Source organism: Pithys albifrons, chromosome Z (assembly GCF_047495875.1).
Source record: "Pithys albifrons albifrons isolate INPA30051 chromosome Z, PitAlb_v1, whole genome shotgun sequence".
Lineage (NCBI taxonomy): Eukaryota > Metazoa > Chordata > Aves > Passeriformes > Thamnophilidae > Pithys > Pithys albifrons.
In genome coordinates this window covers 22,692,929-22,708,844 of record NC_092497.1, presented here as the reverse complement: position 1 = coordinate 22,708,844, position 15,916 = coordinate 22,692,929, and the positions used below count along the sequence as shown (strand labels likewise).

The 15,916-nt window shown below is 35.3% G+C and overlaps 1 protein-coding gene across 1 annotated transcript in view; it reads right to left on the bottom strand.

Moving 5' to 3' along the window:
- The window catches only part of CWC27 (CWC27 spliceosome associated cyclophilin), a 101,624-nt gene that overhangs the window by 21,991 nt on the left and 63,717 nt on the right, over positions 1 to 15,916 (bottom strand). The window contains exon 11 of the mRNA XM_071581058.1: positions 7,335 to 7,432. Within this exon, the coding sequence (XP_071437159.1) occupies positions 7,335 to 7,432 (98 nt within the window). The remainder of the gene's footprint in view (positions 1 to 7,334; positions 7,433 to 15,916) is intronic.

Sequence of the window (15,916 nt, the reverse complement as noted above, 5' to 3'; positions counted from 1 at the left end):
TCCACTCCCAGCTTTCCTTCTTTGTTTGGGACAAAGGACAAGGAAAGAGAGAGAGAATTCATCTGAGTGCTCACCGCTTGCCTCTGCCTCGCTGGGAAAAGACTTAGAACTCACCCTGCAGTCAGCCAAGGTGTGACACTGACACTGTTCATAATTATAGCTGCCCCTGGAGAAGCCTACCATTTTGGGGGTTGTTCTCTTTTGTTTTCACTTGTGGTGTTGGGGGAGTAGTTTGCTCTGGTCTGTTTACAGTGGTATCTATATCTACATATATATGTGCATATATACACACATATACACTATATATATACACTATACACATACACACTATGTATACTACACACTCCTATATATAGGAGTTAAGAACAGTTATCCTTCTATATCCATTTTCTAATTAAAGTTCCTTTCCTTAAATTTAATAAAGAGTGACGTGATTATTGCGGAGGAATCCTCTCCTCTGCTTTTTGGTAAACATTTTGGTTTCTTGCCTCAAACTAAGACGTATGTGTATCACTTACGGTTAATACAAATAATTTAAATTTCAGTTAAAGCCTTTCCTTGAGATTGTTTTTTCTTGGGTCTTTGCCTGTCAAGTTTTTCTAATCCTTGATTTCATTCTCTCTGCCTCCTAGGAAAGCCTTTTCAGAAGCCAGACAAAAGATAACCATATCTACTTGAACTAACTTCAGAGTGAGTCAACCAGAAGAGCTGTGCACTTGTATGCATCGTATTTCTGCATCTTTCATGAAAACGACTTAAGGACATGCCTGTAGTTCTCCACAAGGTCTTACAACCCTTACAATCTATTACTCCAAAACAAAAGCAAGCAATTAAACAGGAAGGATTTTCAAGAGCCCGTAAGTCAATGGTTTTCTAAAACATTTTAGAACTTGAAAACTCAAATAATTTCAAAACCACAGGATAGTTTTTAATGGAAATTATATATGCAAGTTTTGATAAGCAGCAGTTAGTCTGTGTCTGAATGAACTGTGGCAATTAGCAAGCAAAAGAAAATGTCCAAAAGAGGGACTTGCTAGTGGGAAGAACACTTTTTAAATGTAAAACACACTGCTGCCTACTATTTTGCATCTCCCAGTTAGCTTCCCAGATGCCCTCCAAATCTTTTTCAGTAGAGTAGAAAAAAAGAGTAACCTCAGCATAGTATGATAAACTTGACCTCCATATCAAGTTGGACCAACTTAGATCCAGTTGGCTGATTCAGTAAAAGTATAAGGATCATGACTTTGGTATTAAATCTCTTTAATCGACATGGATACACAGAAGTGAAATAAATTAAATCTGGGTATTGCAAGATGCAGAAGATGATAGTTTAAGTTACAGGGATCTTGCACATTTGTGCCCTAAAACCATCTCATCACAAAGTGCAACTTTTTCTTTGGTTTGAACAAGTTGTTATGTACATTCTGCCAGTAAGGAAGGTGAGGAAAAAGAAAAAAAGAAAAAGAAAACGTTCTTTATTGAAAATTTCATCCTACTTTCAACAGAATTTTTAAGTAATTTACTACTTACCTCAGCTAGCTTGAGTTAATACCAAGAGACTTTTCATCTTGCTGTGACAAAAACTTTATTATTTAATTTATTTTCTTTCAGACAGATTGTTCTATCCTGAAATTTTTCCTTTAAAGAGTAACACATGGCAACCTGATGATGTAATCTAACAAAAAAGTTTGGTTTTAGGACACGGTTTACAATGATAGCCTGAAACTTAAGGAGGAGATTCTGAAGTCTTTAAACCAGAGAGGAAAAGATGGATTTAAAAAAAAATACAGCAGAGCTTATTTTGCTCACACTGAAATTAGGAACTATTCAAATGATAACAGGTTTTAACTACTAAACTGAAGTATAACAAAGGCCTTGATCCAAGGGCATTGAAGTGAAATGATGTTTAGGGATGGATCAATTCCTAGTAAGAAGTGAAGCAGAAGAGAAAGCTTGATAGTTGTAAGCTTAATTCCTAAAGCATCTGCTAAATTTAAACGCATAACACATACTCTACGAAAGTTGCATCAGACATGCTGTATTTTGGAAAATGCAATTTTATTTTCCACTTTGTGGAAACCAAGAAATACGAGGTTCTAGCCCAGCTGCCTGTGGCGGATCAGAAAAGCACAATCACTGCTTATGCTCACACTCATTGCCCTCAATGAATGAGCTCCATTTCTAGCACTGCAGGTGGTGCCCTAAGCAAGTCCACTCATTTTGGCACAGATAAGGTACAATCAGACACAAATGTATGTCTGACAGTATGCATAAAATTTTCCACAGTGCAAACTTTTTTTGACAAACGTTAATAATTACTGTCCTTGTAAATAGAATCCATATAAAAATCTACAGATTTTTTCATTTTTAAGAAAGGATAATTAAGCTGTGCATAAAACGTTTGTTGAAAATGGATGGAGTTTCAGTCTTACTGAAAATATTACCAGAAACACACCAGTCTTCTGAATGGTAGAAAAAAATACATATTGTGACAGTGAAAAATACGTGCTGATTCTGAAGGTTTAATGTCACCATAAAAGAGAATGAGCCTATAGTCCTGACAACAATCAGTGAAAGAATTTTCGTTTTTCTCAATGAAAAGAAACCATTAAGAGTTTTACACAGACTTAAGTATCTTACATTACAAAATATTCCTGATACGCAGCACTGTACAAAAGTAATCCCATTAACTATCGTAATGTACTTTGCATATGTAATTGTGAGTTCATGCAGAACTGAGGTAAGGTAACAATGAGTGTTTACAAAGATGTCTATAGTAAAAGGCATCTCAGTTTATTTAGCAAGGTTTGTGTATGTTTTAACTGAGTTGGACCCATAAATTTTCTTCAGTATCTCAAATGCATTCCTCAGCAACTTAGATGACACATTTCATATGATCCAAGACCTACTGGACAGAAATGTCAAGAAATATGTGGCACAGCTAGACTAAATATCAAAGGGAAAAAACAAAAACCCGAAAATAAACTTGACAATTCCTTGTTTGGAGTGAAAGAAGTTATGATTGGAAAGTTTCAGTGAATTAAAATAAGAGGCCAAAACCACTTTCCTGTATTTATGCATTATATTCCACTTTCAGCTCAGCAATATTCACTTTACATTGTATTCTTCTAGAATTACAGAGGTATGCAGGACATATTAAAACTCTTAATGAGACTGAAATCTTGAAAAGAGAGGCTGTTCTTCTTCCAAACCAAACAAACCCCCTATGAATTACATAAGAAATTCTGATATGCCTTAATATTTCAAGAATTAAAATGGAATTCCCATCAGAATTGACAAACAGGGAACTTAGAGTAACTTTCTGTAATTAATACCCAAGGCAAATAACACACTTCTTCCAGAATTAAGGGAAATAGTTTCTTACAGCTTTAAATACTACATTATGAAAATTAAAACATAATTTACTGTAAATTGGCATAAAAATGAATATACTAGAGAAAAATAATATTATACAATTTTATGCTTAATAGAATTTATAACATAATCCCCCATACATTTTTGTTTAGGACAAGTTCTATTTGTGATTTTCTTTGCACCTTCTGGAAGTGTTCAGTTCCTGTTGCTATAGCTCTGCTGACCCTGAGAAGCCACAGTTTGCCAACAAGTAAGGTAAGAGTCAGGAAATACTTAGCAATTGTGAACAACTGAATAGATTTACTTCCAGGGTTGGACTGATTACTGGATTTTCAGTTTGCTCCAGTGAAAAAAGCAACAGTTCTAGAAGAAACTTACTAGATCATTCAGCCAATGCATATAATAAAACCTTAGAAGTAATTCTTAGAACTTCAAAATACTTATTTGAAAGAGCAGAGTAGATCTGTAAAACAGCGTGAACTGCAAGTTCCTAGTAAGTAAGTCTTCTGAACTTTGGTAGCTTTTATGCAGACTGTCCTAGTCTAAAATCTGGTTAATTTTTGAATGTCAGTGGATTTTGTCTAAATGCTTAAGATTACTACTAAAATCAAAGCTGGCTTATGGTGAGGTTTTCTCCTCTTTTCTTCTGCAGACAGAGAGCAAAAGGAAAAAACACTCACTTCAGCAGGGAAGAGACTGAATAGAGGATGATGAGTATTATTTTATGAGACTGAAAAGGAAATAGTGGAAGAAAATAAAGTTTTGCAAAAGTAACACATTCAAGATGGATACTTTGATGCAACGCACCTATACTGGATATACACGAAAAATCTTCATAATTAATGTATTTATGCTGCACAGTTCCCAAACTACCAAAATTTAGGTGTCGTGTTCACAGTGTTCTCAAGGGTGCAAAATTATGTTAAAGTTTCAGACTTCAAGAAAACATCTTTCTGTGTAAGACAGGGTTTAAATCTTCAAGTGCCTCTGACATTACTCAAACTTAATAATAGAAATAAAACATAATCTTACATTGGTATCCTCACTTGATTTGAAGAATTTTCTAAACACTTCAATCATTTGCTTAGCATATCACACTTATAAACAAAACAGAAAATACTGCATGCCTCAGTAGAAATCTTAAGCTTGAATGTTGATTTTTACATTAGTTGTTAGGTTTCCTTGTTCAGACTATTTTGCAGCTTTTCTGTTTTCCCAAGTGTGACAATTAAATTTCATCATCCACAGTGATGACAGTTTAGAAAAATATTCTAACAAGGAAAACTAAAATGCTACTTCCTAAATACTCCTTCTACTTTAAACCAACATATAGTTAAACAACTGGGTAGATGTTATTTGTCTAAAGCAGATTTCACTGAAGTATATTCATAGGTTTAAGCTACAGAACTTTGAAAAGTGTACTTTTGTCAAATACTTGACCAAGTACTTCAAAATGCTGAAGAAATTTAGCACTCAAATTGTAGTGTTTGATGTAATTTCTGGCATTACTACAACAAATGTCACATAAAAGAAAAACATTTTATTTAAAGCAAGGTCTTGACACCAGTCTGGCATAGTCAATAACACTACTCACAAATTTGAAGACTGGTTATAATCACACTTGTATGGAGGGAATTATTTTTTTCTCTGACCTCTTGAAACAACGTAAACACTTAAATTTTCACTCCTCAGTCTTTCTTAATTACTTTAATCTCTGCATACAGAAAAATATTAGGTAGGCTCAATATATAGCATGAGCAATTTGAAGAAATGATACTAAATGTGACACAAATACTAACAAAGATCTGCCAGCGGACTTAAAATGGATGTGTCATGCTGACACCCGTTCATTAGCATTCTCTGAGGATTAGACCCTGCAAGAAGTCCACTATGACCTAAGCCTTGTTCTCACAGTCCTGTTGTCTTCAGTGAATTTCTCCCACTATGGCTGGAAGGTTTGGCTGAGATGCAGTGTTTATTAATCAAGCACAGAATTGTATTAATGTGGCTAGTTCATAGGCTCTGAACTAGCATTTTTTCCATATGCAGCCAGCTCAAAGCATAAGCAGACACACTGCAAGTGTCTGCACCATCTGCACAGACATACCTGATACAGCAAGACACAACTTGCTCTCCAACCCACATTCCCAAAGAGGACAGGCAGAGAACAATGGAAAAAACTCCTGCTACATACACATTAATTTCTGGATTGCAGTATTTTTTAAATATACGCAATTTCTTACATGTAAACTAATGTGAAATAGGTAAACCATTACACATTTATTGGACTGTCCTACACATCAACAGCTATATTGCACTGATGAAAATTCAGGCCAATAAATACAAAATTACTGAGATTTACTTACTCAGTACAACACTTCTATTCCTGTTAGAATTCATTATATTCAAGATAAATTGTTCCCAAATTCTATTCTATTATTCTTCCATTGTAAATTCTGCTTCACAGTAAAGGTATGCTTTGTGCTTTCCCCTTACCATCTTCAAATACTTAAGATTCCACCATTCCAGACCACTCCTTACATAAATTCTACAAAAAGTACCTCCAAATAAATTAGTTCACATAGTCTTCTGCTAGTTTTTGGCAGCTTTGTTCATTTAATTATCTTTTTTGGGGGTACAATACTTAGAACTGAGTGCAATAATAAAACTGCACTTCTTACAGTTAGTGCATTTGTAGTAACCACTACATAGTGTGACAGCCACACCATGATGTAAACTCATGTTCAGTTTGCTTTCTAGTACAAACATGAAATGCCTTTCACTGTATTTTCATTGATCATTTTATCCTTCACCATTTGCATCTCATTTAATGTTTTTTTTTTTAATTTTGCCTTAAATTTTAGAACATGTTTATTTTTAAAATTTTTACTTGGGTATTCCAATAACTATTTGAATAGGTTCTTCCCTGCCAACTATCTTTCTCAACAGGTACTGGAACAGACTCCCTCCTATCATGAAAAAGAAAACAAAGATTATTCAAGATTATTTTCAGAATTAGCTGTTACCTACAGATTTTCAACAGGTTTATCTCCTACCTGCTATTTACTTCAAAGAGAGCATAAAATCCCCAACAACCCTGGTATATGAGGGCTTTGCTTGAATAAGATGTATCCTTCAAACTGTACCATAGTAGTAATTATGCATATTGCCCAGTTATTAATTGAGTCTGTCACTGTAAATGTGACTTTCCTCAAATTACAAAGTCCTCTGACTTAATTGGTCTAGCATATGGATAAGGTTTAAGCAATACTCTAAGAACTGCCATATATGGTGCTATTCAAGATAATTTATCATATATGTACCTAAGGACTACTCTTTACTTCTATACCTCTGCTCACGCTTACATTTTTATATGGCCAGTGACAGCATTCATGAGCTTACCAATGAGAGCTTATATTCATTCAGTGATATTCATTCCTATAACACTTTCAGAGTCACCAATTTCTAACATTTGGTGACAGATTACATAGACAACTTGCAACTCAAGTGTTTAAAAACCAGTCTTTTCTGTTTCTTCAGTTCAGCTAATCAAGGGTGTTATACCCACCTGGACAAAAATGCACACCTTACATACAATTACAAACTTAGCAATTTGTGCACATTTAAAAAGAAACAGAATATAAAATCTGGCTGACAACGAAGTGGGTAGTTGAAGATCTTATTTTGTTAAGCTTTAGGGAAAATAAATATGGCAATGACTTGCTGTATTTGAGTTTGACACTGCTGTCATAAAACATAAAACTTTGAAGTCAATAGCTTTGAGTTCAAAGTTAACCATCTGCATTTAAGTACCTTTCCAAGTCAGAACGTCAAGAAGACATTCCAAGTCAGAGGGTCACAGCACAGATGTAACTAAAGGACATTTGGAAGAAGAAATACTACCATCATTACATTACTACCATTCTTATGAAAAGAACCTTCTTACAAAAACCCCTCACCTTCTTTCTCTTTGGGTTTTAAAGCTCTTTCTTCTTTTTTCTGCTTTGCTTCCAGCAGTTCACGTTTCAGCTGTCGGACTTCTTTTCGTAGCTCCTCACTGCAAAGAGAAATATTTACAAGAATATAATCTTCTGAGAATGTACAGCCACTCAGAAGAAATACAATCGAAGTTAATGGGGAGTAAATCTTTGATATAAACAAATGGAAGGTACTGACTCACTGATGCTAAGAACATGGCTTAAAAATCAATTAGGACTTAAGAAAGTTCATATTTTCATTAGAAGTGACAACAAAAAAACATTAACAGACATTTTAAGACCTCATAAGAAATATCTCATGGAAATGAATAATAAAACAAGGATCCCCATCTGAATTTTACTTTAACATTTTAATATTTAACCATGAGAACTATATGAAGACAATTTGAAACAGAGGCATTGCCAAATAAATATTACACATACTTTTCATTTTTTAATTTTTATTTTTAAATTTTAAATTATGCTCTGGTTGATTCACCATTCATCATAAGACAGAAGGTCTTAATTCCTAGAAAGCCTAATTCCAAGATTTTTTTTTCAAGCCCCCTCTATAATCAGTACTAGGTCAATAAAGGACTTAGATACTTGGCTATTTATAGAGACACTATACTTCTTAAAGATTTTATTCCTAGGCTCACTTTGCCAGATTAGGTTGATGAGAAAGGCAATCCAAAAACGCTTCATGCTAAAGAGGAAGCCACAAAAACTGGCTGATAGGAAAGCCAGACTACATTCACAAACTGCATTTAGTGGAACAGAACCAGAAATGGCGCCTGACTTTATCAACAGGAAAACGTTAATCTGATAAGGCAGAGCAGAACTCGAGTAAGGGACTACAGTCTGTACCTGCCCCTTTCATCTCTGAGGCACAGATCTTTGCATGCTGTAAATTTGAATTCAGGTTTCATTTGGCTATTGGTTTTAATTGATTATGCAATTGCCTGCTGTCCCTAGAAAGTTTCTGCTGCTGCAAAGGCTTAGCTGTCTTTGCTCCTTCCTTGTTTCACTGCTCTCTTGGTTCCAGTACTTTGCTTCAGGCTCTCTGCTTCCTCTTGCTTCCCAATTCTTCCTTTTCTTGCCACTTACTGCCACTTGGAAGCTGCCCTCCCTCCCTCAACACAGAGTGGTACTTCCAGAGCAGGTGTAACCTTCTGCAGAGGACTAAAAAAGCCAAATGGTTCATAACTCCAGAATTTTCAGATTCTACTCAGAACAATAAAACTACTTTTATGAAGAAAATTTATAGCAAAATCAAGTCTAGATTTCATTTGACTTTCTGTTTGTGCTGTGGCTTGGTTTGATAAGACTATGAACAGTTTGACAGGATTGTCAGGAACTCCAGAATCTAGGACCTATGAGAACTTGGGTAACTTCAGGCTGAAATCTAGTTATATCCTAAAGACACCATCTATGGTGAAGGCATCAAAGGAAAGAATGTTCTCCTGGCTTTAACCACTTCTGTCTACTTCAGAACTCCCTGCAGTACCTCGTCAACCCTTTTGAACATGGCCTTCAGAATCAGACACACTGATGGGTTCCAGCACTCCTACAGGGCTCTGCTGGTAGTATACTTTGTTACTAACTCAAAAAGGACCATCAGGTCATCACTGCACTGGGCACTCATCATTTTCCACTATGAGTCTAAACCCACCATTTAGTCACTTCTTTCCAAAATCTCATTCAGCAGTTGTACTGTCCTGCAGCTGTAGCCTGCATTTCTGATTTCCACCTGTAAAACCTAGCATTTAATTATATTAAAAGGGTTTATTTAGTGAATTGTGTCAACTTAAGTATTAAATTCAAATAATTTGTAATAGTCTGCTCTCATGTACCCTATTATTTTCTTATAAAGACTTTAAAAATAAGAATGTCAGTAGCCTTTAAATAAATGTTTGATACAAATCTCTCTGTACTATAAACACTGTAACAGCTCAGTTATTTTTATAAGTACGGCACCAATTTTAAATTTGTATTCTATAACCCCCTACCAGTTTCCCTAAAAGACAACATAGTTATCTACTACCTACGAAATCACACTATCAGGTATTAATTTCAACTTCAATAATTTTGTTTCTGGCAAGTATACGAAACAAAGCATCAAATCATTTTGTTGTACTTGGTTAGGAGAGAAGCATTGATTTCTCTATGTCACATCTTTCATTATGATTAGACTCTGAAATAGTAGTTTTGTTCTTTGAATTATCATAGTTTTCCAATTGCTACTAAAAATGAACACTGCTAGAGCAGAAAGCATTATATTTCCACAGAACTTCTTAGATTTAAGTTAGCTAGGCCTGCTATCTGAAAATGTTTAATCTTAAAAGATGCTGGCCATTTCCCCCCTTTTTAATAACTTTTTATTCCAAACTGCCACACACAAAGCATTAATACTTATTGAATAATTTGTCTTTAACTATGTAATGCTTTCACATCTTAATATAGGTGGCTATTAAATATATAATTTACCTTGGGTTTCCCCCCACTTCCTCCTTTTTCATTTAATTGTTAAAGAAATGCTTCCTTGCTTAAATTAAGCATCATGGTAATGTCATCAACATTTCATTGACTTGTGGCATTTCCTGTTGGTATCTGTATTTTAATTTGACATACTCTTTTCCACTGATTTTGTATTTCTTTTAAATTAGAATATTTCCTTCACAATGTGACTTTACTACATATCCAGTTTGGGTACCCCTGAAAAATTACTATCTTTCATTCTGTCTGCTTCATTTTGTCTTTAATTTTCCAATTTAGTTATACAAGTCAAATTAAATGCTGCATCCAGAGAGTGGTGTTCAACGAATGGCTCACTGTTCAGGTGGAGATCAGTGGCAAGTGGTGTCCCTCAGGGGTCTGTCCTGGGAAAAGTACTGTTTAATATCTTCATCAATGACAGTCAGATTGAGTGCACCCTCAGCAAGTTTCCAATGAAATCAAGATGACTGGTACAGTTCATACACATGAAAGACCAGATTCCATCCAGAAGGACTTGAACAAGCTCGAGAACTGGGTCCATGTGAGCCTCAGGAGGTCGACAGGGTAAAGTGCAAGGTGCTGCACTTGGGGCAGGGCAATCCCCAGTATTACAGAGGTTAGGGGGATGGAGGGATTGAGAACAGCCCTGCCAAGAAGGACTTGAGGGTCCTGGTGCATGAAAAGCTGGACATGACCCAGCAATTTGTGCTTACAGCCCAGAAAGCCACCCATGTCCTGGGCTGCATCAAAAGCAGCGTGACCAGCAGGTCAAGGGAGGGGGTTCTGCCCCTCTACTCTGCTCTGGTGAGACCCCACCTAGAGGACTGTGTCCAACAGAGGAGTCCTCAGCACAGGAAAGATGTGCATCTGCTGGTGCAAGTCCAGAGGAAGGCCACAAGGATGATCAGAGGGATGGAGAACCTCTCCTCCTATAAAGAGAAGGTAAGAGTTGGGGATTTTCAGCCTGGGAAGGAGAACATTCAAGGGAGACTTTATTGCAGCTTTTCAGTTCTTAATGGTGGCTTATAAGAAAGATAGTGACAATCTTTTTAGCAGGGTCTGTTGTGATAGGACAAGGGGTAGTGGTTTTGAACAAAAAGAGGGAAGCTTCATATGAGATACAAGGAATGACATTATTTTAAGATAAAGGTAGTGAGACACTGGAATAAGTTGCCCAGAAAGGCGCTAGATGCCACATCCCTGGGGTTCTTTTAAGGTCAGGTTGGACGAGGCTCTGAGGAACCTGATCTAGTGGGAGATGTTCTGCTCATTGCAGGGGGTAGACAATGATGTTTAAAGGTCCCTTCCAACCGCACCCATCTTGCAATTTTATGATTCAATCATGAACACTATTTTACTAATAATCTGTAAGTCAACAATAAGGTGAATAAACAAACAATTCAGCTTGGACCTAATGGCTAAAAAGTACCTTTTTTTAACTCAAACACAGCAGAATTATCTTCATGATTTATTTGTTGTTTTATGTACTTCACGGCAAAGCAGGCCTCAGAAAACACAGACGTATTGGTCTGAAAAATCTTCCTCTACTTTCTACGATCTCAGAGTTAAAAGATTATTTTAATTAACTATTTCAATATATAAACTTCAAATATTTCTTAATTCTGAGTGTAAGACTGTTTCAGACATTAATCCCACAAGTCATATAAAGCTCAAATACCCTAAGAACCTAGAGATGGCCATACTGCTGGAGAAAGACCACTCAATTTGAGGAAGACTGCTTTGACCTTAATGCTCCTACTGAAAGCCGATTTTGGCAGATGAAGATTCCGTCTTTATGAAATGCGATAGGAAGTAATAGCTTGCACACAAGACTAAAGGTTAATAATAACAAAACTCCTGTCTTAGTTTGTCCCTAAGGGTTTTGTCACAAGTAAGCACTCACACAATCGCTACACTGTGCCCTCAGATGACCTGTGAGGAAGTGTAGATGCAAAAACTCATTACAGTGTTGCCATGGTGTGCAGTTTGGTACCTTAGCCCTTTGACGGATATGAAGTCAGTAGATTTCTGACTTGGTTAAAGTATCAGCAAAACCCACTTACAGTGCTTGTTTACTAAAGGAGCTTTTCCATCTGTCAGGTTTTATCTGTACGGGAACTAAAGCTTTATATTTCAATATATTTTATCTTAATAGTAGGGTTTTCTGCATTTGTCAGGTTTCTAATACATGTATTTTATTTTGTGTTTAAAATCAGGAATTGATACTTAGTTAATAAAGAATAAAATCAACTGTAAATTTAGCCAAATATTTTAAGTTAAATGAATACAATTGTTTCTAAGTGCCATGTACTGAAGATGTCTTTCTGAAAGTAATTAAGAGTCTTCTAAACTTACAAAGTAATCTAATTCAAAAAGGAGAAGTCCTATATTCAATTTCACTTTGGCAAAAGAGAATTGATTACAGAAATAAAGAGTAATTGTGACTTTGGTGCAAGTGATCATATGATCATACTTGCTATGCACAAGCTCAAAACTACTCCTTCTCTATATACATCTGTAAGTCTCTTTGTACTTGTACACTCCTGTATAGATGTATAGAAATCATAAATGGCTGCATTTATTTAAGCATACCAAATCTGTAACAAATAAAATATATGTTATATACAGACACAATAAGACCTAGAGAGGCATAATACTTTATTCATCTGTGATTTAGGGAAAAATAGTTGCACATATTCAGAAGTGTAATTTTGATATTCCACATCCAGTGATGACAAAGCTCAGTAGATGCTAAAATTAATTCGATGCTTATATTTCAATCACAGAATGCCAGAAAACTTTGTTTGCTATGCACTTCCAAATTCACCCCAACTCCAGTCTAAACTTCACTACGATTCAGAGTATTCACTACTCCCCCTCTCAGCTCCACCTAAAACTCTAGACAGGCCCAAACTGCTTGAGGTTCTGCTGGTGCAAACCATATTAAACAAGGCCACGTTCTTTCAAAATTTAAGTATTCATGTGGTGGCAAAACAATACAGCTAGCCTCACAGTCAGAGGATTTACTCAGAGTAATGCAAATTTTTAACAAAGGAACCAAGCAACTAAAAGATCATACTGCATTGGCATCACTGGATCTGAAATTTTTCTAAAATGTAGGTCATAGTTGAAGCAAGACTTAATTTAGGTAAATGCTGTTTTCTGAAATAATAATTAAATTATTAAATTACTATTTTTGATGGCATAGCATCTTAGTTCCCTTACTCTTTTTATGGTATTATAGTTACATTGCTTATATTTTTAAAGGCAATTTCCTTTCATTTGCTTTTGCTGTCTTCTCATTCAGTATCACCAACAGAAAATTATTAACTGGTTATCCTTAAACGGTAGTATTATTTAGTAAGTGTTCCTCCAAGTAAGTATATCAGAACTAGAAAAATAACTCCAAATACTCCTATTAAAAAATACTTTTAAAATGTTATAAAAATGAAAAATATGTCAAGATTGTCACATAACTTTAATTTTTAGAGGAGTAGCATCCTTTAACATCTTATTGAAATAAAACAAATACTGATGTTCTTTAACACTGCTCATGTTAATTTCACAGCAGAATAGATGATTTCAATTCAGTTTAGATAAATCAAATACAAATCAAGTAGCACAATATTATCCCTTCATAATGTAACCTAATAGCCTAGAAAGAAGTCCTGGATTCAACTCCCTCCTGTTACAGGCAGTCACATTTCCTTTCCCAGATGTGCTAATTCCATTAAAAGTACATTTCATGTTCCTTTATTATGTTCAGAAATGGTAAGTTTCAGTGCCATTATATCATTAGCATGCACGATTTATACTGAAAAGTCATTCTAGAACTGACAAGCAGGCACCTTAATAATCAGGAACAACGAGACAGAACTTCTTTTCAGATGATAGCTTTTGGTTTCTGCTAGATACTCTTGAAAAATGCATAATGTTCTTTTTGAGAATTCCAATTCTAGGTCAAAATACAAATACCATTTTCAACTCCAATGACAAAATGAAACAATATAAAATGTTGTCTTTGCACAACTAACTGATTCATAGAATGTCTGGAAGAATTGAAATAAATGCTCTACAGTATCAATTTTTAAGCCTTTCCTGATATTTCTCCTTCTGCCCCTTGGGATACCTATGAACACACGATTCTTGGAATGGAGAGCACATTCCCATATTTGGCACATAGATCTAAGACTTTTCCAGGGTTCAACAATCTTACTTTTGTCTGGATTGCGTTACTGTTCATTTCTGGTACTGCAACAATTTTACAACTGTAAATGTGAGAATGAAAATTATGAGTTTGGAATATGCAGTGTCTTTATGCCAGCCTGGTTTAGCTGTAGGAATCAGACATATATCTGTCTTCTGCAAATGGTGTATTGCAGTTGTATCTCAAATAAGATGATTATATAAAAATGGTGGTAGACATACTGAGCACGTCCTGACATTGTAAACTTGTAGATGAAATACTTTAATATTGGTGCTGGGTCCTGTATGGACACCTGTGCTGACACTAAGGCTAGCAGTTAATGCTCTTGTTGCCTTTAACAGTACCTGTTATATTACAGTTTGAAATTAGCACGGTAAATCTTTGTTAAAAATCTAAAAAATTAAAAACTCCTGCACTGAATGCATACAGATGAACTGCCAGTATTCACATATATTTTACCCAGGACTACGGAAAGATCTCAATGATGAAATCTAGTAAGAATGGCAGTTTATTAAAGGCTACCTGGACAATCACTACTGTCTTTTAATTTCTATAAACCTGCGTGTAAATAGGTGCATCAGATAACAAAAGCATTTAGAGAACTGGCACTTTATTTTAATGTAATCATGCATACTGGACTATGAGCTACATGGTAGTCAGCAGTCTCAGTACTGTGCAATGAATTCTCACAGGCTGAGACTGAGGAAGAATATTGCCATTTTACTATGCTGAAAGAAAGTCAGCAAAACAGCAGGGCCCATAGGCTAGGCATGAAGTATAACCTCTGCAGGAAGAAAGATACTAAAGGAGAAGAAATACATTTTATTATGGCAACTAAGACAGACGTAGAGTGAAAAAAAAAACCCTGCAGGTTTCATGGCATAGGAGTTCTTGAGCTAGTTTATTTTTCTTCCACAGTTTGCTTAATAAAAGGTATGAACTTTCACTACAAACTTTCTTTGCTTACATTGTTCAGCCACCAGTTACACTGGCAGAAAATGCAGATGAATGCATTAGGGCATGTATAGAAACATATCTCATATATCACATATCATATATTAAGGCTGATTTTATACACTATCTGAAACTTCTATATTCACAGCAGATTCTGGAACAGACTGGAGACCCTAAATTTTCCAAGTTTAAGAAAAAACTCTAACTTCGCTTAATGCAAGATAGTCAACAACTGTAGAAAACAACAAACAGAAAAAGTGGAGGCAACTGACAGCATCTCTCATCCAGATCCATGCTATATCTACCAGGATTGAAAATGTCTAGCTCACTGCTTCATAGAAACATGTTTGCCTTTTTTGTTTTTGTAATAACACACCACATTGTTCACTCACAGCTGTTGTAATTAAGAGGTTTTCCTCCTCCTCCTCTGTCAGTCACTTCTGAATGACAGCGTGTACAATGAATTCCTGGTTTTGTTCTTGCTGTATGATCCTATGACTCTTGAATTTCACCTTACTTCTATTATTACAGCTTTTGAGATGATCCAGTTTTCCATAAGGATATTCCTATCACATTAACATTACTTTCCAACTTCATACTATTTACAAGCTTCTTTTACTGTGGTGGGCTTTTACTTAATTATTATTTAAAGTATTACTGAAAACCTGAAATTAGAACTATCCTATATGCAAAACAGTAGCTTCCAACATACTTTATATTATCTTTTAATCAACTTCTTACCTATTATACTTTTCTTGTTCTAGAGTTCCCTCTCCTTAATTTTAACCATTTCATCCAGATTAATCCAGAGCAAATTTTATCATGAACATTTAGTCCAGAAAAAAAGATAATTTTGCTCAGAAAATACCTAAAGACAGGTTAGTTTATTAGAATCTCTTTTAGTAAA